Source organism: Podarcis gaigeae (genome assembly GCF_964106915.1).
Source record: "Podarcis gaigeae genome assembly, chromosome: 1".
NCBI lineage: Eukaryota > Metazoa > Chordata > Lepidosauria > Squamata > Lacertidae > Podarcis > Podarcis gaigeae.
This window is the reverse complement of record NC_139678.1, coordinates 103,410,902-103,433,437: the sequence shown is the minus strand read 5'-3', so window position 1 is coordinate 103,433,437 and position 22,536 is coordinate 103,410,902. Positions and strand designations below refer to the sequence as shown.

At 43.2% G+C, this 22,536-nt stretch overlaps 1 protein-coding gene, 1 long non-coding RNA gene and 1 pseudogene across 3 annotated transcripts; 1 reads left to right on the top strand and 2 right to left on the bottom strand.

Annotated features, from left to right (window-relative positions):
* Positions 1-1,400: 1,400 nt before the first annotated feature.
* Positions 1,401-22,041, bottom strand: TNFAIP6 (TNF alpha induced protein 6). The gene is made up of 6 exons (XM_083714483.1): positions 20,838-22,041; positions 11,920-12,057; positions 7,848-8,009; positions 3,806-4,034; positions 2,557-2,597; positions 1,401-2,065 (listed from the first exon to the last, which is right to left on the bottom strand). Exons 1-6 carry the CDS (start codon positions 20,929-20,931, stop codon positions 1,905-1,907), a joined length of 825 nt encoding a protein of 274 aa, XP_083570609.1. The 5' UTR covers positions 20,932-22,041; the 3' UTR covers positions 1,401-1,904.
* On the top strand, positions 4,052-5,359 carry LOC310833720. The gene is made up of 2 exons (XR_014558894.1): positions 4,052-4,117; positions 4,534-5,359. It is a non-coding gene; the product is annotated as an uncharacterized lncRNA (long non-coding RNA).
* LOC310851763 (acyl-CoA-binding protein pseudogene) lies at positions 5,645-6,795 on the bottom strand (annotated as a pseudogene). The gene is made up of 2 exons: positions 6,790-6,795; positions 5,645-5,893 (listed from the first exon to the last, which is right to left on the bottom strand). The product of its transcript is annotated as an acyl-CoA-binding protein pseudogene (transcript).
* Positions 22,042-22,536: the final 495 nt, after the last annotated feature.

The window sequence follows — 22,536 nt, the reverse complement described above, 5'->3', positions numbered from 1 at the left end:
TGAGAATATCCTTGTATTTAATCTCCAGTGGCAGTTCTGTCCAATGAAAAGCAGCTCAGCAAAAGAGGCAATTTGGACTGGAAAAATGATGTGTTTAGGACCGAGTGTTTAACCTTTTTTCCCATCTGCTTTTCTACGGCAACTCCCCTTCCCAGCTGCTCCTCTCCCTGCCGCTGCCGGGATACAGATGTGCGTTTATTCTTTTATATATTATTGTGCAACTCCATAACTTCTACTTTGCCCATCCCATTAAGTAGCCTTTGTACCACTGACGAAGGAGATTACTTCTCGCAGTTTTAAGTTCTTGGCAGGAATACAAAAAGTTGCCTTATACGAGGGCTGCCACATTTAAAAAGTGAAAATCTGGACGCAAAAGTTGTTGAGATTTTTTTGGAAATATCAAGGGGAAGAAAATGAAGTTTTTGAGCTATTTTTGAGGAAATTCGGCAAAATCGACAATTCTGACCTGGGTTGCCATGTCTGGGAAATTCCAGACATATGGCAGCCCCTACCTTAGACTGACCATGGACTCATCTAGCTCAGAATCATCAATATTGACAGTTCCCCGAGATTTCAGACAGGTCTTTCCTCGGCCTTTTCAGACAGATGCCAAGGATTGGCATTTTGTGTGTGAAGCATAGGCCACTATCCAACTGCTGTGTCTCATCAGCGCATGGATTTACATGTGTATTCCACAACCTCCCCAAATCAGCTCCACAGCGTTGGAAGAAACCCTAGAACAGATTTTTGTTGGTGTATTGCCAAACTTGAAACGAGCCTTGAAGCGCATCCTTGAGGCATGTCTAAAACTTCTGGTTAGCAACAAGATTTCTTCCCAGCAACAGGTGTTCTTATCAGGGCATGTTTGGAGGAGGAGATATGCAGTGGAATTTGAGGCAGTCAGTGTTGGTCAGTCTGTCTGCCAGAATTTGTGAAAGTCTGATTTGAGGAGGGTGCAGCGGAGAGTTCCATTGCACATGTGTAAATCCTTGCACTGATGGGACACATTAGTTGGATGCTGCCCTTATAGATTCTACCACTGAGCTATGACTTTTCAGCTTCCAGAAGACTGGTTTTTAATTATCTATTCTGAGGCCTTTGCTGAGTCCCATTCTTGACTTTCCTGAACCAGAACCTGTAGTTTTGTTGGCCGGTTCACAGACATCACTGACAATTTAATCTGGTTTGATTGTTTCATCTTCCAGATAATCTGTGAATATTACGGTAGTCTGTAGTCTGAGTTCAGTGGCATTCTACTGATTGCAAAGGAACTTGTAAACCTGAAAATGGAGTCAGGATTCCATCATCATATTAATTAAGTAAATAAATTGTCTTAATTTTAAATTTAATTTGGAAACAGAGTGACATCCCCCCCCCCAACAAAGGGAAAAACATGGCTCTTGAAGTTTGATAAATATATATTTAGAAATCAAAATAATACATCAAATGTAGTACAATGATTATAGGGTCTATGAGTAAATATTTCTTCATCTTTTTGGCTCAAGGAAATGATCACTGTAATTCAAAGTGGCTATCACTGAGCAGCTGTGAAGCAGGAAGGGGACTTATTTGCACACAACTGCATGGCCCCTTGGAACTTTAGCTAAAAACTTGAAACAAAAACAACAGGCTTATTAACCCATTTATGGTGACAGGTAGAGAAGCAGATAAAGTCAAGGGAGGAATCACATGATGGTGGGAAGCATCAGTCGAAAGGGGTGTGTATCACTGAGGTTGTATTCATCACTGAAGATCAGCAAAAAAGAGAGATCACATTGGGAGGAGGTAACAGGAAATTATGGAGAATAGGATCCACTGGGAGGAACATCAAGTAGGGGCTTGGGGATGGGGGAATGTCTTTAATAAACATCCAAGGCAAATTCTTCTTTCATGTCAATGTTCTTTTATACAATGCCAAATCTTCCAGCTAAGTAATTTTTGTTGTCTTGGGTAGTTGTATTTTTCCCATCACTCCTTTTGGGTGTATCTAAAGCAATGTATTTAATCTGAAAGCCTCCTGCCGTTACTGAAGCATCGGACAAAAACTTCAGTGTCATTACATTACCTAGGACGAGAAACAGAGAAAGAGAAAAATTACTTCTATTGAGGAAACACCTACCCCCCCCCCAATAAAACATCAAAGAATTTTTGAATTTCTCATTCTTTCTGCCAAAACACATGGTAGCATTTTTCTCTTAAGTGCACTCAGAAACACTGTCAAAGATAATAAATGCCACTCAGCATGTGAGTAGGACAGGAATGGGAAATCTGTTGTCTTTGTGATATTATTGGACTTCCAACTCCCATCAGTCCCAAAGGCCAGGGAAGATGGGATTTTTAGTCCATCAACATCTATCTCCAGGGTTCTCCATCTCTGCCCTAGGAAGTAATGCAGAGGTTTATAATACTTCAGCCATTCTGCATCTGTGAATTGGCCTTTGTGACGACCTCTCTGGATGGAACGTTCTGTTGTGCAGTACTTCTTAAGAGTCAGAGAAGTAACTGTTATTGTCTTAGTCCATGGTTGTGTGGAGGTGTGCATGTGTATAATATTACCTGTGCTGATTACATTTTCTGGAAGTTCGTCTCCACAATACCTGAAAAACATGACAGTTGATTTACTGGTTAAATATAGGCAAGCCAAAATTCAGTAACACACTTGCTGCAGTGGCTACCTAAGCCTTTGCCAGACCGATATCAGCTTGAACTTACACTGGGTGATCTATCGTGAAGGATGCCACCGTTATGATGTGTAGAAGACATCAGGTAAGATAATCACACAGAAGTAACTCATATGCCAGAACAATGGTAATTTGCAAAGTGGCTGAAGTCCTCAATTGATTTTGGATACTTCTCAACAGATTTGTCACGTTTTGCACAAATGGGAACCTTTTCAGGGACTGGGAGGTTTTCAGGGACGTGAAGGAATGAAAAGGCCAGTGGCCTATACACATAACTTTGCTTCTTTTGAATGTATTAACCATGACGATAATCTTCCCTTGCCATGCACAATTCTGTTTGCATGGTTGATAGAAAACTGGTTATCTGAAATATCAACATTTTAGTAACTGAAGGCCAATTGATAGATGATTGCATGCTTTTAGACAAATTGTGTCAGCTGGGAGGGCTGATAAGGAGATCGGGGCAAGCATGGAGTAGGGTTTTAGACCTGTTTCCCCATGCTATGGTCCTGGGGCAAATCACTCATCTGAATCTGGTATTATTTTGTATTAAGAGGAAATCCCCCATTGATGGAAAGTCCAAGAACTTCACTTGAATGACAGGCAAGAGACCACAAATGAGCTGAGATTTTCTGCTCTAATATTTTGGAGGAATTGCAGAATGGGTGGGGATTGACTGGGAATTGCAACATACTTCCAATGAATGAGTTTGGAAGGATTCCTGGATTGGATCTAAAAGGGCGAGAAACCAAGGAGTGGGGGGAAGTTGGAAAAAGTGTGTGGTTATTAACACTTCTTGGTTCGCTGTTTGTGTAAATAAATGATGTTATTGTTCAGAACCTCTGAGACTGGGTGGGATAAACATATCCAAATAATAGATGTGTGTCATATCTACATCGTATGTTTATAGCATGTGGCTTTCCCCCAGCAAAACCTGGGAAGTGTAGTTTACTTTTCAGAGAGCTACAATTCCAGGCACCTCTAACAAATTATAATTACCAGGATGGGAAGCCATGTGGTTTAAATGAGCATAAAATGTGGTGGTAGTCTTTTTATTTCCTGGATGAAGTTTCCACGCCCCTGTATGGTGTAATATGTTAAGAAAGATGTGGGAATTCTTTTACCTGCCGACAAAACCATTTACGTCATCATAGCTGTCGTATATTTCTAAGTAATCAGCCATGCACGCTGTATCGTCTTCAAGATCAAAGTCGAGAAACTGAATTTGAATCCGTTGGCCGTATTTCACCCTTATATGCCAATAACAAGTTTGATCGTTTTCATATTCCTTTGGGTAGCCAGGGGTTTTAAAGATGTGCTTTGAATCTGTGAAGATTCCACCGCAGGCTTTTCCTAGGAGAGAAATAAAACAAGAGGGAATTTGCCTTTTGAATTGGGCTGTCACAATGTCAGAGAAGACTTGCAGCGAGACACAGGTAACCAAAATTAATACTGGCACCTGCCATCACTGTAATGTGCCACATCCATATAATCATATTGTATTGTGTTTCTAGTAGTTAAGCGAGAATGCTCATCAGGGTACAAAAAGAAAGATATAAAGAGTACTGCTCTACTAGACTCGGAACCAGCAGGGAGCCCCAACTTTGAGCTTTCATTTTTTTTAAATGAAGAAAAAAGTCTGTAGCTCCTTTAGAATGAAAGTTTATTGCAGAGTGGTTTATGACAACCCTACAGTGTTTCCCCCCAGTATTAGACCCTCGTTGCAGGTTGGGTTGAAGCTGAAAGAGTAAGTCCTGGGAATTGTAGTTTGTGCTTTTTGAATGTGCTTTAAAGGCATCGAATGTAGGCTAAAACAATGCTGCAATATTATCCATTGCTTTTATCCCCACAGTGGAAGTTTGGCTATTGCCTCCAAGCTGAATAATATCACTTACAAAGTACGAAGATTCCCACCCCCCAAATGAAAGGAACAGACGTAAACCAGCCAAGGTCAACAACTTGGTTTGATAATGATGCTCACCACCCAAACAATACATTTGGAAAAGATCTAGCTTGCCTCTCAGAGGAGAAAGCCAAACAGGAGGCACAGATAGGCTGACTAATCTGAATTCTAAGAATGAAGGTTGCCTCTCCCTCTTTTCCCTGACATGTTCAACATCTGTGAGGGTTCTCCTCCCCTGAGAGGTTACGCAGCTGCTTATTCACACAGCTTTTTGTTTTGACTTCACATTGATAACTGCAGAGTGTGGTTTCCCCCACCATTTCTCAGAGAGTGCTAGTCACCATAGTGCTTCATGTACTAAACACGTGAACCCGGTTGCTGCAATGATGGCATTTACAAAATGGCAAAAGGAAAGAAAATGTTTCCTGCACCAGAAAACCATGCTGTTTTTGATGGTGAGCTATTATAGCATAAAATGCACTATGAAACATTCCAGAATTGTTAAAGGAAAAGCAATATAATTGGGTTTAAGACTGCATTTACTGTATTTATAGGCACGTGAATGCATGTTCATTTAAAAAACAAACAATCATTTTGGAATCTTCTTCTGACACTGCCAGGCAAGCATCTTCCACATGTTCTCCAAACCCAAACCACTTAAATTCTAGCACACTGACTCCAATGGTATAATTCAGCAGACATAATTTGACCTTGTTACTCATAGGATTAAAAAAATAAATAAAAGTAAGTAGCACAGAACAATAAAGCTTTGTCCATGATACTGTTTTTCTTTTTTACTGCCCCTTTGTCATCATTTCATTCTCAAGAAATGCTTTTCAGGGGCGAAGAAGAGCAGGCAACAGATCTAGACTTTGCGCTTGTCCACATTTCCACTTGTCTTGTGCATAGAAAGCACGAGTCTAAGTCTGAGCAGTTTCCCCCCTTGCCTCACTCCTTTACAAACCATTAGAAGTAAATTTACACAGCTGTTAATTATGGAAAGTGGCACTACCATACTGTGTAACACAGTTTAAGATAGTAGAATAAGGCATTATTCCATTTAAAGACATGCAGGAAGGGGTTTATTGCATTCCATAATATATGCTTTCATTGCATCTTCTTTGGACATTCCTTTCAAGGAATTCCAGGCATCCCACTTGGCCTTGCCTTTGAAATCAAGCATCCCAGGACGGTCTGTATTTACATCTCCAACTGTGGCCTGCTTGTAATGGCTGTAGATATCCAGCACTTCTTGATCTGTTGGTTGGGTCTTCAGCTTCTTGACTTCTGCAGCTTTTGCAAATTCTGCCTATGCCATGGTTGCAGAAGAGCGCAGCGACCCCCTCCCGATGCAACAAAAGGCTGAACTGTGCCCATTGCAGTCTCTTGTCCCAGAGTCTCTCTGCCTCACTCCTTTCTCAGAGAAAACCTGCTTTTTAGGGCTAAATTGGAGCAAATGTGAATCCATTAAAAAAGAAGTTTGCTCTGACTGAGCACCAAAGAGCGGTTTCCCCAGTGGGACAAGAGGAAGTGTCAATAAGCCCCTCAGCAAAAGTACTCAGTCTCCGTACTCAGCCTGAGGCCAAATAACAGAAGCAATTACAGGAAAAGCAGGGAGTCCCTCAGGCCTGTTTGGGAGGCTAGCCAGAAAGCATTGGGCTTCCCTGAAAATCAAGCATAGGGCTATGTCAGTCGTTTTAGAGTTGACACCACTGCCTGCAGAAAACAAGGCCTTGGCAAGAGCAGAGAAGTAAGCCTGGACGTTGCTGGACTCTGGGACTGATGCTGCCTGGGGACTTGCCCTGCCTGCGCAAGCAGCTGTTTTCCTCATAATTCCTTTTCAAGAAGTAAATTTGGCAAATGAAGAGATGTTCACAAAGATTTCAGAGGTCTCCAGGATGCTGTCATCGATAGGAAACTGCACAAAGTCTGCCCTAAGCTTTTGGAAGGGAAAGGAGTGGTCAAAGCAGCAGATTAGTGATGCAGATTTAATTGGCACCTTGTACCTCGTTTTAACTTGTACCTTGTTTTAAATCCTACTTTATTTCTGTGCCAGCTAGGTGACTTTTAGTGAGCCATTGTTTGTTGGAGAACAATATCATCCCCAATATGGAGCTGCTGCTGAAATGTGTAGGGTCAACAACACCACACTGTATATTTTCCATCCATTTCCCCATATCATTGGTAGCTTCTAGCAAGACATACCATCATGATCTCTCAATAGGCAGGCAAGTGATCCAACAAGATACATGGGACAACTCAACATGGAATGTCATTTTTGGCAGTAGACCCTTGTTGTGGATCTTTTTTTCTTATTTATTTCCTGCTTAATTACTGAAGTTTAATTCCTGAATAACATGATGTTCCATCCTTAGTGTGCAACCACTCAGAACTGTATGATTAGACACTCTGGCACAAAATCCTTATGCTAGCAGGTAGCTGGTCTTCAAGGTACTATCCACTGAACTTTTAATTTTGTTTGAAAGTTAATTTTATTTTGATTTTAAATGTGATTTCAAATTGTATTTTAAATTAATTGTTTGATTTTGTGTTTTTAATGTATTATATATTTGGTGTTAGCCGCCCTGAGCCTAGTCTCGGCCGGGGAGAGCGGGGTATAAATAAAATTGATGATGATGATTATTGGGAAAGTTGTTGCCCAGAAGTGTCCTTATCTTCAGTTACCTTTATTTGCAAAATAAAAACAACAATTTGCCTCTTAGAATTTCAGGGAGGCTGAATTAAGAACTAGAAGGTATGTATGTCAATGAAAAGTTGGGTATTGAACAGATATTTCCATCCATTTGTCCCTATAGACGAACCCTAGTGGAAAAGGGAAATTTATCAACCACAGCCCTGAATATAAGAAGCTTAAATCCACAAATCTCTGGGTACTTGTTTTTCTTCTAATCAGAACAGTTATGCTAACCAGAGGGGAAGGAAAACCCCGCTGACTTGGAAAAGAAGCAGGTGATTTAGGGCGGCTCCCCACTCCATAAAATACCGCCAGCGGATTATGAAACAGGTGCTACATTGCTATGGAGTTCCTTGGGTTATGTAATACGTAATGAGGCCCACTAGAAAGGAGCAATCAAGTACTGGCTCTGGAATTTCTCTTGAGAGTATTAAAAAGCACACAGATTTGCAATCGCATGCACACAAAAGCTTATACCCAGAACAAACTTAGTTGGTCTGTAAGGTGCTACTGGACAATTATTATTATTTTATTTTGACTACGAAAATGTTGTTTGTTGCACACTCACCGTTAGGGTTGAAGCAGTAAGCATCCCACTTCTCGCTCCTGTTGAGCCGAAAGCCGTAGTCCACAATCCCAGTCTTTCCAAAGCCACAGTTGCTTCCAGGTTTGACAATGGGATAGCCAACTCTTCCTTTCGCTAACCAGCCAGCCGCACACATATGAAACCCTGGAGGATTGAAGGACATGTCATGTACGCCCAGTGCTGGCTTAAGATGGAAGCACTGTACTTCAGATTAATGACCTTTTGTTCTTGTTGCCAAAAATGTAATTGACACACAGTTCATTTAAATTGAATTAAGCCATGCAAGCGAAACAATTTCCACCCTGGACACATAAAATGCTGCGTGTATGCTTCATTTGTTATATTTTATTAGAAAATGTGTCATCTTTTTTAACAATGGAAAGAGCTGTTTTCACTTTAAACTAATAAACAACAATTGGATGCAGATGCTTACTAGATCTTAGTCTTAGAACTGCTTTTTAAAGATGTCGGACTAGTGTAAGTCACTGAGTTACTGAAATTTGGGCATTCACTCTCTAAGGCAGTTGCCTCTGATGCATCTCTGTTGCCTGGCATTATCTTCAGGTACTCTCCAGGTTAATATCACTCATCACACTAGTGCAAATAGAAGCCCGTGGATAATAATAATAATAATAATAATAATAATAATAATAATAATAATAGATTATTTGTACCCCGCCCATCTGGCTGGGTTTCCCCAGCCACTCTGGGCGGCTTCCATAGAAACCAGAAAACACTAAAATATCATACATTAAAAACTTCCCTGAACAGGGCTGCCTTAAGATGTCTTCTGAATGTCAGGTAGTTGTTTATCGTTTTGACATCTGATGGGAGGGCGTTCCACAGGGCGGGCGCCACTACCGAAAAGGCCCTTTGCCTGGTTCCCTGTAGCTTTGCTTCTCACAATGAGGGAACCGCCAGAAGGCCCTCGGCGCTGGACCTCAGCGTCCGGGCAGAACGATGGGGGTGGAGACGCTCCTTCAGGTATACTGGGCCGAGGCCGTTTAGGGCTTTAAAGGTCAACACCAACCCTTTGAATTGTGCTCGGAAACGTACTGGGAGCCAATGTAGGTCTTTCAAGACCGGTGTTATGTGGTCTCGGCGGCCGCCCCCAGTCACCAGTCTAGCTGCCGCATTCTGGATTAGCTGTAGTTTCTGAGTCACCTTCAAAGGTAGCCCCACGTAGAGCGCATTGCAGTAGTCCAAGCGGGAGATAACTAGAGCCTGCACCACTCTGGCGAGACAGTCCGCGGGCAGGTAGGGTCTCAGCCTGCGTACCAGGTGGAGTTGGTAGACAGCTGCCCTGGATACAGAATTGACCTGCGCCTCCATGGACAGCTGTGAGTCCAAAATGACTCCCAGGCTACGCACCTGGTCCTTCAGGGGCACAGTTACCCTATTCAGGACCAGGGAGTCCTCCACACCAGCCCGCCCCCTGTCCCCCAAAAACAGTACTTCTGTCTTGTCAGGATTCAGCTTCAATCCATTAGCCGCCATCCATCCTCCAACCGCCTCCAGGCACTCACACAGGACCTTCACCGCCTTCACTGGTTCTGATTTGAAAGAGAGGTAGAGCTGGGTATCATCTGCATATTGATGGACACCCAGTCCAAACCCCCTGATGATTTCTCCCAGCGGCTTCATATAGATGTTAAAAAGCATGGGGGAGAGGACGGAACCCTGAGGTACCCCACAAGTGAGGGCCCAAGGGTCTGAACACTCATCCCCCCCCCCCACTTTCTGAACACGGCCCAGGAGGAAGGAGCGAAACCACTGTATAACAGTGCCCCCAGCTCCCAACCCCTCTAGACGGTCCAGAAGGATGTTATGGTTGATTGTATCAAAGGCCGCTGAGAGATCCAGCAGAACTAGGAAACAACTCTCACCTTTGTCCCTAGCTCGCCGGAGATAATCAACCAGTGCGACCAAGGCAGTTTCAGTCCCATGATGAGGCCTGAACCCCGATTGGAAGGGATCCAAATGGTCCGCATCCTCCAGGCATGCCTGGAGTTGTTCAGCAACCACACGCTCAATCACCTTGCCCAAGAATGGAAGATTTGAGACTGGGCGATAGTTGGCCATACTGGCCGGGTCTAAAGATGGTTTTTTAAGAAGCGGTTTAACGACCGCCTCTTTCAGCGGATCTGGGAATGTTCCCTCACAGAGGGAAGCATTCACCACCCCGCAGAGCCCATCGCCCAGCCCTTCCCGGCTTGCTTTTATTAGCCAGGATGGGCAAGGATCAAGGAGACAGGTGGTTGGTTTCACGCGTCCAAGCAGCCTGTCCACATCCTCGGGGGTAACGGATTGAAATTGATTCCATGCAACTTGACCAGACAGGGCTCTAGCACTCTCCTGCCCCAGCCCTGCTCCCACGGTGGTGTCTAGCTCCTTCCGAATATGAGCGATTTTATCTGCAAAAAACTTTGCAAAATCGTTGCAGGAGATCTTGGGGTCTTTACAAGGCCCCGGTGGTAAAGGTGGTTCCATTAAATTGCGGACCACCTGAAAGAGTCTCCTGCTACTATTTTCTGCAGATGCAATAGAGGCGGTGAAGAAAGTCTTCTTCGCCGTCGCTATCGCCACTTGGTAGGCTCGACGTTGAGCTCTAACCTGTGTCCGGTCAGATTCGGAGTGAGTTTTCTGCCACCGACGCTCTAGCCGTCTCAGCGATTGTTTCATTGCCCTCAGCTCCGAAGAAAACCACGGGGCTGTCCGGGCTCCATGCAATCGGAGAGGGCGCTTCGGAGCCAGGCAGTCAATAGCCTGGATGTAGAGATGTAGAGAAAAACAGCCTATTGCCACCTGGCTTAAGACTACCTTAGTGCTGGCAAGTGTGGGAGAGTTTCAGCTCTATGAAATAAGCATCTCAGCCTAAAATTGAGAGGTTGACATGTCCCAGGTGTGTCCTGAGAGCTAGAAAATTGTACTACAACTTAGAATGATAACTTTCTAGGTGGAGGAGTTAGCAAAAGAGTCAGAAGTGTGTGATAGAACCATTTATCACACACTGTACTCATTCATCAAATGGTCTGGCAATTAATCATTTTGGTTGCTTGCTTTGTCGCCAGATTGCATCTTTCTAGGCCTCTTCACATGCTGTGTGGGGTTGTGCACATTTCATTTCATTGAAGCCATTTATATTAATTGATTCTTGAGCTCACACATCAGTTGTGTTGAATAGCAGCTCCAACAATTATCCCTTTTACTCCATTCCTGTACCCATTAACTTGGGAGCAAGTTCCATGGGACTCAATGGGGCTTATTTCAGAGTAGACATTGTATAGAATCGTGCTGCACATACCTTTCCCACTTAGATGTAAGTCCCATTGAATTAGCTATGACCTACAGCCAAGTAGCACATTGGGGATAGTGGGTAGCCTTGATATAGGTACCTCAGGTTAAGAACTTAATTTGTTCTGGAGGTCCGTTCTTAACCTGAAACTGTTCTTAACCTGAAGCACCATTTTAGCTAATGGGGCCTCCTGCTGCCGCCGCGCTGCCACCACACGATTTCTGTTTTCATCCTGAAGCAAAGTTCTTAACCCAAGGTACTATTTCTGGGTTAGCGGAGTCTGTAACCTGAAGAGTATTTAACCCGAGGTACCACTGTAATGGAGATTAATAAAACCAAACTGATTTCAATCCATGTCCATAGGGTTCGTAAACTTTCATCCTCGGCACTACTTGCATGTCAATTTCTGTAACAAATAGCATTGTTCGTACAGATGTGTTTTTAACAGAAAAGGAAACAGATGAGTGAACTGAAATTAGACTCAATCATTGAACAATCAACAGTGTGGACAGTTTGTGTGAACATCAAAGGACAAAACTCACTCTGGGCAGCTTTCCCCCCATCTCTTGCCTTCTAGGTGTTTTGGACTACAACTCCTATCAGCCACAGTCAGCACAGGAATGCCACAGTAGGAAGTTTCCTCACTAAAAGCCCAGTGGTTTTATGTAGCTCTTCTTCACTTGGGGGGACTTTGTGGTATGCAGGAGAATTCCTGCTGGACCAGACTTCCAAATGATCGCATATATTGCATGCTCATACCTATTTTCCTTGCAGCCTCCAGCTGCTGGTATGTGGCTAGATGTCCTCCTTCATACTGACACACTGCTTTTGCTTCTGCATATGTGAGCTGGTATTTTCCAGACCTTGCTTCTCTATGGTACACTCCAGCCGCTCGTTCTGTGAAGCCAAAGCAACAAACGGTGATCTTTTTCTTTTCTTTTTAAAACAAAGTTTTGAGGAATCTAGCAGGTGTCCTACTCTTCACAGCCGCCGACAGTTTAGCCCAGGATGCTGTTCCTTGTAATGCAAACATGAGCAATCTATCAAATCTTCTCTGGGTGTCAGTGAGGGAATTCTGCCATTGCTCTTCTGACAGCAAGTAACATTAATTTTAGCGTCCACAGATGGCTTTAGGGCACATGAACATTATGTACAGAAACTAGCTTCAAGCCTGACATAGCTTTTAATCAAAGAGCCTTGGGGACTGTAGATTGAGAAGGGGCTAGGGATTCCTTAAAAATTTAATCCTCCGCAACATCACACACACATTTATGACTCCAAAATTTTGCTTGGGGGGAGCCAATAACAGTTAAATTGAATGCAAACAAGTCTCAAGCTAGTTTAAAAATTAAATTAGGCTGGCAACTAAATTCTCAAAGTTAAATGCTTTACTGCTGAGTTCCTGGATCTTTTGGGTCTTCCTCACTTATCCTACTGGTCATGCCTATGGCTGTCTACCTATTCATCCATGCTTAAGTTCCCAGTTCATCCTTTCCTCCCATGCCTGCCCTTTACTAAGATTTGGCCCTCTTGGTCACAATGTGTCCCTACTGTCCACGTTTTATGCCCAGTCAGGTCCCACATGTGGTTCTTTGGCTGGTTCAGATGCAATGCCTAAACCAGGGATGGATAACCTGTGGTTCTTCAGGTGCTGTTGGATTCCAAATCCCACTAGCTTCGGCTAGCAAAAATAGAGGGTTATGACAGCAGGAATCCAACACTATCTAGAGGGCCACAGGTTCCTCATCCCTGGCCTAAACTGTGGTTTGGCATTATTTGAATGAGTCTTCAAGGAGCTTTAGGACAGAATGTTCCTTCCTCCACAGTGATTCCTTCCTCTCTTTTCTGATTTGAGGTAAACCATTCTTTGCCACACTGTTTAAACTGGGCAAATCTGGTTTGTACTTGTTCTGCAAAACAGGATTGGCCACCAGGTTTTGTTCATGATTTCTAACCAACAGGCCACATCACACCAATATTTATTTGTTATCTCTACTATTTCATCTCTGCTGCTTGCGGCGGTTGCAGGAACAAATTGTAAGATGCCAAAGTGCAAGTTCTACAGCTATTAGAAGAAATGGTTAAAGAAAGACAAACTGGTAACAAAATTATGAATGCCTGTGCTAATCTGTTGAAAGAAATTCAAAACAGCCAGCTCAGAATGGCTTAAATACCCATAGATTTGGGATGATCAAACATCTGAATAATGGCATACTTCTGTGGAAGCTGGCTTGGAAAATTAATCAGAACTTGTTCCCAAATGAGGCATGCATAGGACTGTAGCCCAAGTAGAATAGGGATTTGGGACATTTGCAGCCAGCATAATAATGAGAGTTTCACAACTTGAAACCAACATCTTTAAAAAAAAAATCTATTGGATGTTATTGTTGCATATAAAAATGTGTTGTCACAGAAAAAACAGGTAACAGAGGGGAGCTGAAAGGGAGGGAACTAAACAGTATCCAGCAACTTTAATTTAATAAAGGCCTTTAACACTGAATTGTCACTGTTGAGTAATTTTGCCAACACTGATTCACCCCACGAACACCGATTATAATATTAGTACAGGACAAGTCCCCTGCCTAGACCCCCACTAAGACTGGATGATGTGGTATGAAAAACCTTTTTCTTTTCTTTTTTTTGGCAGAAAGGCCAGGTTATTATATTCCCCCCATCTTCTTAAGTTCTTCCAACTTGGCTAACGACAACAAATTTCAGCAAATGTTTATTGCAACAAATATTCCTGAGCCAACGAATCTACGAAACTGGAAGTGGGGGATGTGATTTTTCCTGGCAGCGAGAATCATAAAGTCCATGTATTCAAAAAAATGAACAGGCAGATTCCAGTATGCCCCATACCTCTCCTGCGCTTAAGGAAAATTCATTCGATTCAGTTATGTATGAATTGAATACTTAAAGCAAGGAATAACACAGTGCATTTGCGAATAGAAGAACCTTGGGGTTTTGTCACTTTTGCTGGCCAGCATTTTACTCATGGCAGCCAAGGACAGAGATTTCTCTACTCCTGCTGGATGAATGAGTTTGTGCCAAGTTTGCCCTACGTTGCGCGTGCGCACACACACACACAAACACACATGTGATGCTGTTTGCCACCCCCCAACCTACTTCCCAGGGCACATGCCCCTTTTCATCCCTTGTCATAGTGAGCTCCTGGGACAGCAACTGTAATCTTCCCCACAACAAAGGACCTGCAATAGCTGTCCTAGTTGGAGGAAGAAATCCCTGTTAATTAGCAACTACAGCTAGATATATAGTTGTTGTTGAAGAGTTGTTATTTCACAAGAGAGACATTTGCCTGATGTCGTTTGGCTACCTACAGCAGTAAACCGCTGCGTTGTCCTCCCAGGAGACCAAATGTGCCTGGAAAGGCCCATCAGTGTCACGCTGCTCTCTTGGAAGAGCGCAGGGAATGAAATAATAATTCAGCATAAAACACAGATAAACAAAACGAAGCAACAAGACAAGAGCCCCTGGTACACAACTGGTATGAAACACCCTGCGAGAATAGGAATGGTAGAAAAGCAAGTCAGTTAACAAAAATAGTCGCATGGCAAAGATCTGAATATACATCATGTAATCTAGTAGAAAAGCTTATTAAAAGCTCAAAAGTATTGCTAGGAAGGCAGTGATAATTAGGGGGAAATGATTGCTTTCCACATTTAATTTCTTTGGGCAAGTTCCTGGATGCAACACAGGGTATTTTTATTAGTATGTTCTTGTGGGTATTGTTATAATAATATTTTATTGGTGTATCATTGTTCAAAAGTCAACAAGAGAATGTAGGTTTTTCAATCTTAAAACGAAACCAAACCAAAAATTATATATTTTAGAATGAACAAGCTGTTCCTGATAGTCTTCTTTGGGATTTTATTTGCAGTTGCTACAGAAACTACAGCAGTCAGTCTTTCTGACCTGCTCCTGTGGGTGGTCTAGATCTATTGAGAGTAATCAGAAACTTCCATCTCTCTTGTAAAAATCATTTTATTGGTATGGACAGGCTTTCAGCATCTGTACTCCGCCTTCTCTCCTCAGTTTTTGAATTAAAAATCCACTGTATATACCAGAAATGGTTAAGCCATGTCCCTCCAGATGTTGTGGGACTCCAATTCCCACCGGCTCTACTGAAAGACCAGCAACTTTTTGTTCCTTGAAATCTTTCCATTCCAGATGGTCATTACAATAACTCTGTAACCGAGAAAGTGCCTGAGTTTGCTTTTCCTCTCATTCCCACCCATCTCCTTTCCTTTTGTGCCATGCTTTTTTAGATTATAAACTTGGGGGCAGGGACTGTCTTATTATTAATATTTGCAAACTCCTTGAGGTGTTATTTTTAGTTGAAGAGTAGGATTAAGATGTTTTGAATAAAAAGCCACAACCAGTGGTCACCATTCCCAATTAAAGAGAACGAGGGTGGTGTTCAATGGTGAGTTTTGTCAACTCTTTTTCTATAAAAATAGCACTGCCCTTGCTGTATATGATGGGGACTTTTTTTTTAACATAATTTTTATTAAATTTTATACTTTGTTACATACCAACGAAATCATAACATCGACCCCCCCCCCCGGCTTTCATAGGTATACCCTTTCGTCTTAGCATTCCTATCTCACCCGATTTACCTTCTTTTTATCCTTAAAGAAATTTACTTCCATATTTGTAAACCAGTTCCACATATCAACATTACAAAATATTTTAAGTAAGACCTGCAAACGTTTTCAAATGTTTACATTGTTCTTTCATATATTGTATAAATTTACTCCAGTCCTTTTCAAACAGCTCATCATGCTGGTTTCGGATCTTCCCTGTCAGCTTTGACAGTTCTGCCTATTCAATCATTTTAGTCTGCCATTCTTCCAAAGTTGGAAGTTCCTGCTGCTTCCATTTCTGTGCTAAAAGTGCCCTTGCAGCCGTAGTAGCATACATAAATATAGTTATGTCTTTTTAAAAGAATTTCTCCTCCTATTATACCCAGTAAAAACGCCTCTGGTTTTTTAATAAAAGTATTTTTTAAAGACCTTTCCCAGTTCATTATATATCATGTCCCAGAAGGCTTTAGTCTTAGTACAAGTCCATATGATGGGGACTTTGCATGCTGTGCTGATGCTCCATTTTTCTCTTCTTCCTCTGCCCTAGTGGTTAAAAGCGGTAGACTCGTAATCTGGTGAACCAGGTTCACGTCTCCGCTCCTCCACATGCAGCTGCTGGGTGACCTTGGGCCAGTCACACTTCTTTGAAGTCTCTCAGCCCCACTCACCTCACAGAGTCTTTGTTGTGGGGGAGGAAGGGAAAGGAGAACGTTAGCTGCTTTGAGACTCCTTAGGGTAGTGATAAAGCGGGATATCAAATCCAAACTCCTCCTCCTCCTCCTCCTCCCTACTGAGTAATTGATATCAAATCCAAACTCCTCCTCCTCCTCCTCCCTAGTAAATGCACGCAACAGTCTCTGCTTCTTTTCATCTCATTTCTCTAAATATTCTTGAGCCACACTTGACCCCTTTGAAAGCTGCCTAAGGACTCATAGGCCAGTTTCATTTCATGAGCATCCTTAGCTCATCAATATAGACCAGATTCTATAACTATCCAGAGAGGTGCAGGCATTGTAATGGCAGTGGACCCTTCATTGGAGGTCTTCAAGCAGAAGTTGTCATGACCATCTGTCATGGATGCTTTAGCTGAGATTCTTGCATTGTCCTCTAGAATCCTTTCTATGATTTTTTTACTGTACCATGGAGTTGAGTTGCATGCATTTGCATTGGAGAAATGAGGGGATTAATGCTGACACCAAAAAGCAGGAATTCCCCCAGCTGGATGCTTTTATAATAGCTGTAGAAAAGCTGTCCCCTCAAATGGCAGAGGGCTCAGGAAATAATTATCCCTGGGAGTCCTGGACGAAACTCTTCTCAAATGTTCCATGCAGATCGCAAGCCCATCTGTGCACTTAGAAATATTTATGCTTGCAGGAGGGAGGGCTGTGTAAACGAATTAAGGCTTGGACATTGAGTTTTTCCACAACAGAAATTTAAACCCTTATTCTATCAGGGGCACCAGAGGTGGGTAGCTCAGAAACACCACCACTGCCTCACAGCTTAAATTGGGATAACATACAAAAACTGCTTGCAAAAATGTGTTTATTGGGAGAAATTCACACTAAACTGAATTTCCATGCAGAAATGTGGAGCCCAGCCAGGCAGTCCACCTGCCCTTGTTGTTGGGCATGGAAGGACAAGTGGGAGACCAGGCAGGCAGGCAGGCAGGCAGGCACTGCACTGGCCTTTCTTGTGCTTGCTGTGAGCAAGGCCTGCCTGGGAGCCCAGTGCTGAAGGGGAGCCTTTCCACCATGCAGGCCTGGCAGTACTCAGTGATGCCACTGCTACTTCCCAAGTTAAGGTGCTGGCCTCACATTCACCTTTGGTCAGTTTCCATTGGGCCGCTACGGCTGGGCGCATCCTCTTCCCAAGCCCATGTGGGACAGTGTGAGGACATGCTTTTCTTTGGGACAGGGGGAGGCAGCTCAGAGAACAGGGGCGGTGGCGGCAGCTGCCCAGAGGACTCCCAAGGAGAGGGGAGAGGAGATGAGGCTGAGGGAACACTCCAAAAGGGAGAGCTTTTGAAAAAGGGTGAGAGGCTGCCAGTGACATAACTGGGCTCCTGAGTCCCACAGGGGTGCCGCAGAAAGAATGCAGTTGGTCAAGGGAGCTATGGACTCAAAAAGGTTGAAAACCTCTGTGTCAAGAGATTTATATGCTCATAGTAACATATTGAACTTGGCCGGTGTTATGTACTGAAGTTCTCACCCTGGGCCAGCAGGGGGATACTGTAGATAGTTATGCAAATGAAGGATCAAAAGTGACATTCACTGATTGGATAGTTTGTATGCAAATGAAGGATCGAAAGTGACGTTCAGTGATTGGATAGTTTTAGAAAGTTAATACAGTAAAGAGGTTCTGGAGCTCTATATAAGCAGGCTGACTGAGCTTTTCAGCCTAGAAGCAAATGGGACAACCAGTGCAGATCTCTGAGCAGCTTTAAACGTATGGTGTGGATGTCACCTCAGGAAAAAGAATGTGTTAACCCCAGCTAAAATATAGTGCAGTTTGACTTTAAAGAAAATGCTGATTTTTCACACAATGCAAGTGCTACCCTCAAGGAAGATGTCTGACTCTTGCAAGACAAAGAAATAGGAACTTGCACTCCCTGCAGTGCCAAACCTAAGTGCAGCACAAAGTTTCATTGTGACCATGGTTGACAGCATGGTAAAGCCCCACATGCCGTCTTCTCAATTAACACATCTCTTCCTCAGTGCCTGTAATTAAATAAAGCCGGAGTCGCCAATGCGGTACCCAACAGATGTTGTGGACCACAGCTCCCTGCATCCCACTGACCATTCCATCACGCAGGCTGAGGCTGATGGAAACTGTAAGCTAAAACATCTGGAGGGCGGCACCATGTTGGCCACCCCTGAAATAAAGAGTAAACTGCAATGCGAATTCACAACCAGCATCGTGTGTAGTAAAGGCCTCTATATTGGTTTGTGCACTGGGAAAGTATTGTTTCACTCAAGTGTTTTATTGCGCCTTCCTCACCCCCCCCACCACATTTACAATTCATGAGTAAGATACTCTGACATTCAGGATTTTTCTGCACTCCTCTGACTATATTTCCATCGCATATTAGGCAAGGTGTGCTGACTTAAAAACACAGGGCATCTCTTGTGATCTATGTTCTGAGCCCTTAAGACACCCTGGTCTATAGTCTGAGCTTTCCCCCTCTCCAAGTACTGACACAGGCACACAGGGAACTATCCTGCAAGTACTCTGTTCCTGCTAGTTCCCCCACAGTAGTGTGCACTGACGTTCAGCTTCCAACGCTACATATTGATTTCGTTGGGGTTTCAGCATGTCTTTGTTTCTTTGCATACTAGCCAGTATCGTTAGGACCTAGTTATTACTCTACTAGTGGTTCTGAAAGGGCTAGCTAATTTTATGTTAGGCAGCCATACACCATAAATAATCAAAAGTTGGTTAGGATAAAAGCAAATGTCACTTCCTGACATCCTGGAGAGCTGCCACCCATTAATGTAGGCAGGGGTTGGGGAACCTGTGGCCCTTCTGTTTTTGTTGGGACTACAGATCCCATCATCCCTGGCCAGTGGGCATGGGAGTTGGAGTCCAACAATATTTGGAAGGCTACAGAGTCCTCATTCCTGGTGTACACAATCCTGAGCTAGATGGAGCAGTGTTCTAACAGGTAGGTCAAAGATAGTTTAAATATGATCTCTGTGCCTTAAGTCCATAATCCACCCACATGTCATGCATGCATTTCTGGGAAGTGGTTTCCAGCAAGTCCAAATGTGCTTCTTAGCATGGTCTTAATCAGGAATGGATTGCGTTCCACTGAAACGCAAGTAACGGAAAGGCTTAATGATCTGCTCTTTAACAAAAACCCCAAAGGGCAAAGAATGGATCTGTCGTGGTCTTGGGTTGTAACACTTAGTGCTCTTTCTTGATCATAAGCTCCTTTGACCTGAGCTGGGCTGAGCGCCGCGCTGGCAACTTCTAAACATACCCAGGTCATGTACCTGAATGTGTTTTCCACCCCCTCAGACATCACATTTGAAGCACACAGTGTAATACTTGAACCAGCCTCGTAGTTTGACCTTCCTTCACCTTAGCCTGGGGTGTGTGTGGGGTGTGTGTAAGTAATATCTTGACCACATGAGACTTTTTCTAGGGTTTCTATGTTAGCTGCCAGAGAATTTACCCAGCGGTGTGCTTCATGGCTAAGAATGCAGCCCTGAGGTCACTTTTGGGGCAGCATTTTATTTTGTGGCAAAAAGGATTTCTGCATTGCAGGGGGTTGGACTAGATGACCCTTGGGGGTCTCTGCAATTCTATTACTTCTATGCCAGTATAAAGTGGAACTAGATGCTATAGAAGACACAGAGCTATTATTGACAATACTCCACCCCCCTTGCCAAGTTTTCTCCATCCCAATTCTCTATCCATTTCTGGTTCTGCCTAGAGAGACCATTACCAAGATACTGAACAGCCTCCATTCTTTATTTTCCTAAGTAAAATTCAGCTGTTCCGAAATAAGAGGGAAGGCAGGAGGATGCTAGAATAAGTAAGGCATAAGAAAGTCAAAAGACAGCAGAACAAAAAATGGGATACAGAGAACGGGGAAGTACAACTGCTCTGAAATGTTTTTTAAAACCACTTCTTTCACAATGTATATTTCCCAAAATATCTGTATATGAAGCATCAAGGAATTTCATATATGTACAAGACAAAGGCTGATATGTATCTTGCACAGCTGTTTCTGTTTAGTTCTCTCTCTCTCACACACACATTCTCTAGAGGTTTAGCTTTCCATTCATCTCAAGCTTTCAGATAATATCATTCTCCCAGCTCATATTTCTAGGCATTCTTTTTCACAAATGAAATGTCTGCACCACTTTTTTTAAAAAGTAAAATAAAGAACATTAAGCCAAAACAATGCAAATGAATTCTTGTTCGGCTGCAGCAAGATGCTGCCTTTAAATCAATGGGACGTGACAGCTGAAGCAGCGATTTGGAAAATGTTGTGGGTATCCCTGAAGCCAAGGCTTTGCAAATGGAAACAAATGGACAAACAAAACGAATAAATGAAAAACCTCTTACCTAGCCAGATAGAGTTATGTAGAACTCCGTCCTTGAACCCCCAGCCAGCAGCTGTATCCCACAGCAAGGCAAAGAGAAAAATCAACACAACCATATCTTCTGTTAAGAGTATTTTGCAGTCACTGTTGAAGCGGGTCTGGAAAGACTCCTTCTAGCAGCTGCTGACTTTCTAGTGGAACATCTGGCTGCCAGATCTTATATAGTGTTTTCATCTGTGAGGTCAGCAAGCCTGCTCCAATTGAACATGCTGTAGTATTGCTCACACATTAAAACTTCCCTGACTTTTTTGTAAGTCTGACTCATTTTACGTTTCCCTTACATGAGTCTCCAAAGTCTACAGCATCCAAGTAAAGGTTTAATTCCTCATTTGCCAAAGCAAACATATTATTTTCGAACAGTTAAATATCTCTTTTCTTTTTTTTTTGGAACCTCCTTCTTTTGACACTGAAACGGCGATCTGCTTCACACAATTTTGCTCTTTTTACTGTATTTTTTTTACCTGTTAACTATCTTCTTTCCCTCCCATAACCATTGTCACTTATTTTGATACTCAGACAGCAAGCTGCTCTACACAATTTTGCCTTTGTAAAAGCATAACAACTGAATCCTTTGCAGGATAATTTGACTGTAGGTTCTGTCTGTCGCAGATACGTTTCATGGAGTGGAAAAGCTTCTAACCCTGACTAGAGAACCAGAGTGAGAACTTCGCTGCTCTGGCCCGCCATCCAGGTTCCTCGTGCTTGGTGCCCCCTGATAGGGAAGTTAAAACATTTGACTTGATGGGCTTTCCACCATACAATACAGCTGGTCCGGGGGACTTAAAATGGCCAGCCGCTGGGACATGACTCCTCGCTGCACCTGGAATGGAGGGCATGCCGCAAGGGGCTGCAACTGCTGCCCACCCTGACTGTAGGGTAAGTGGCCATTTTGGAATAACCAAGATGTAGGAATCTACAGCTATTGCTTTCATTTTTAGACACCTTCAGATCGCTAATTTTAGGATAATAAATTCATTTTTTAACCCCACTAACTTTTAAGTTAGAAAGAGATACAAAGCACACAACGAATTGAGGGAGTTCCTCCATGGCTTTTGTGTTCCAACATGCCACTTTTGTACCCAGAGTTTCTAACATAAGGCACAGCTATAATATGGCATTGAGGAACCCACTCTTCCAACCAAAAGTTGACGATATTGGCTATGGAGACCCACTGTAGCCTTTATGCCTGCACATGGAAGGATTTCCCATAGGGCAGAAGCCTCTAGGTCTCTTGTCCTCAGCACTCTCCAAAAGCCACACCCCTCACCTGGCCCACCCCTCTCACCAGCCCTGCTCTGTGCCCTCATTTGTGAGTGCCTTTCCCTAGATGGAATGTGTTTTGAACTGTGTTTTAATGCTTCTTGTGTATGTCTCAAGCAAGATGGAAAGCTTAAAAGCTCTTTTTGGGCCAAATATGTGCAGGGTTACCCAGCACAAAAGGAGCTTTTAAACTCTCCGCCTTGCTTGCCAGGCAAGGCCTGAGACAGCCCTAGAAGGCTCTGCGAGGCTCTTGTGAGATCTTGTGGGACCATCCATGTTCCCGCAAGTTCTTGTGTAAGCATCCCTAGCCATCCAAAGCTGGCCTGCGGGGTGGACCTTGCCTCCCAAGCAAAGCAGAGACCACTTTGCTTGCTAGTCAAATCCTTCTCAGCACACCAGTT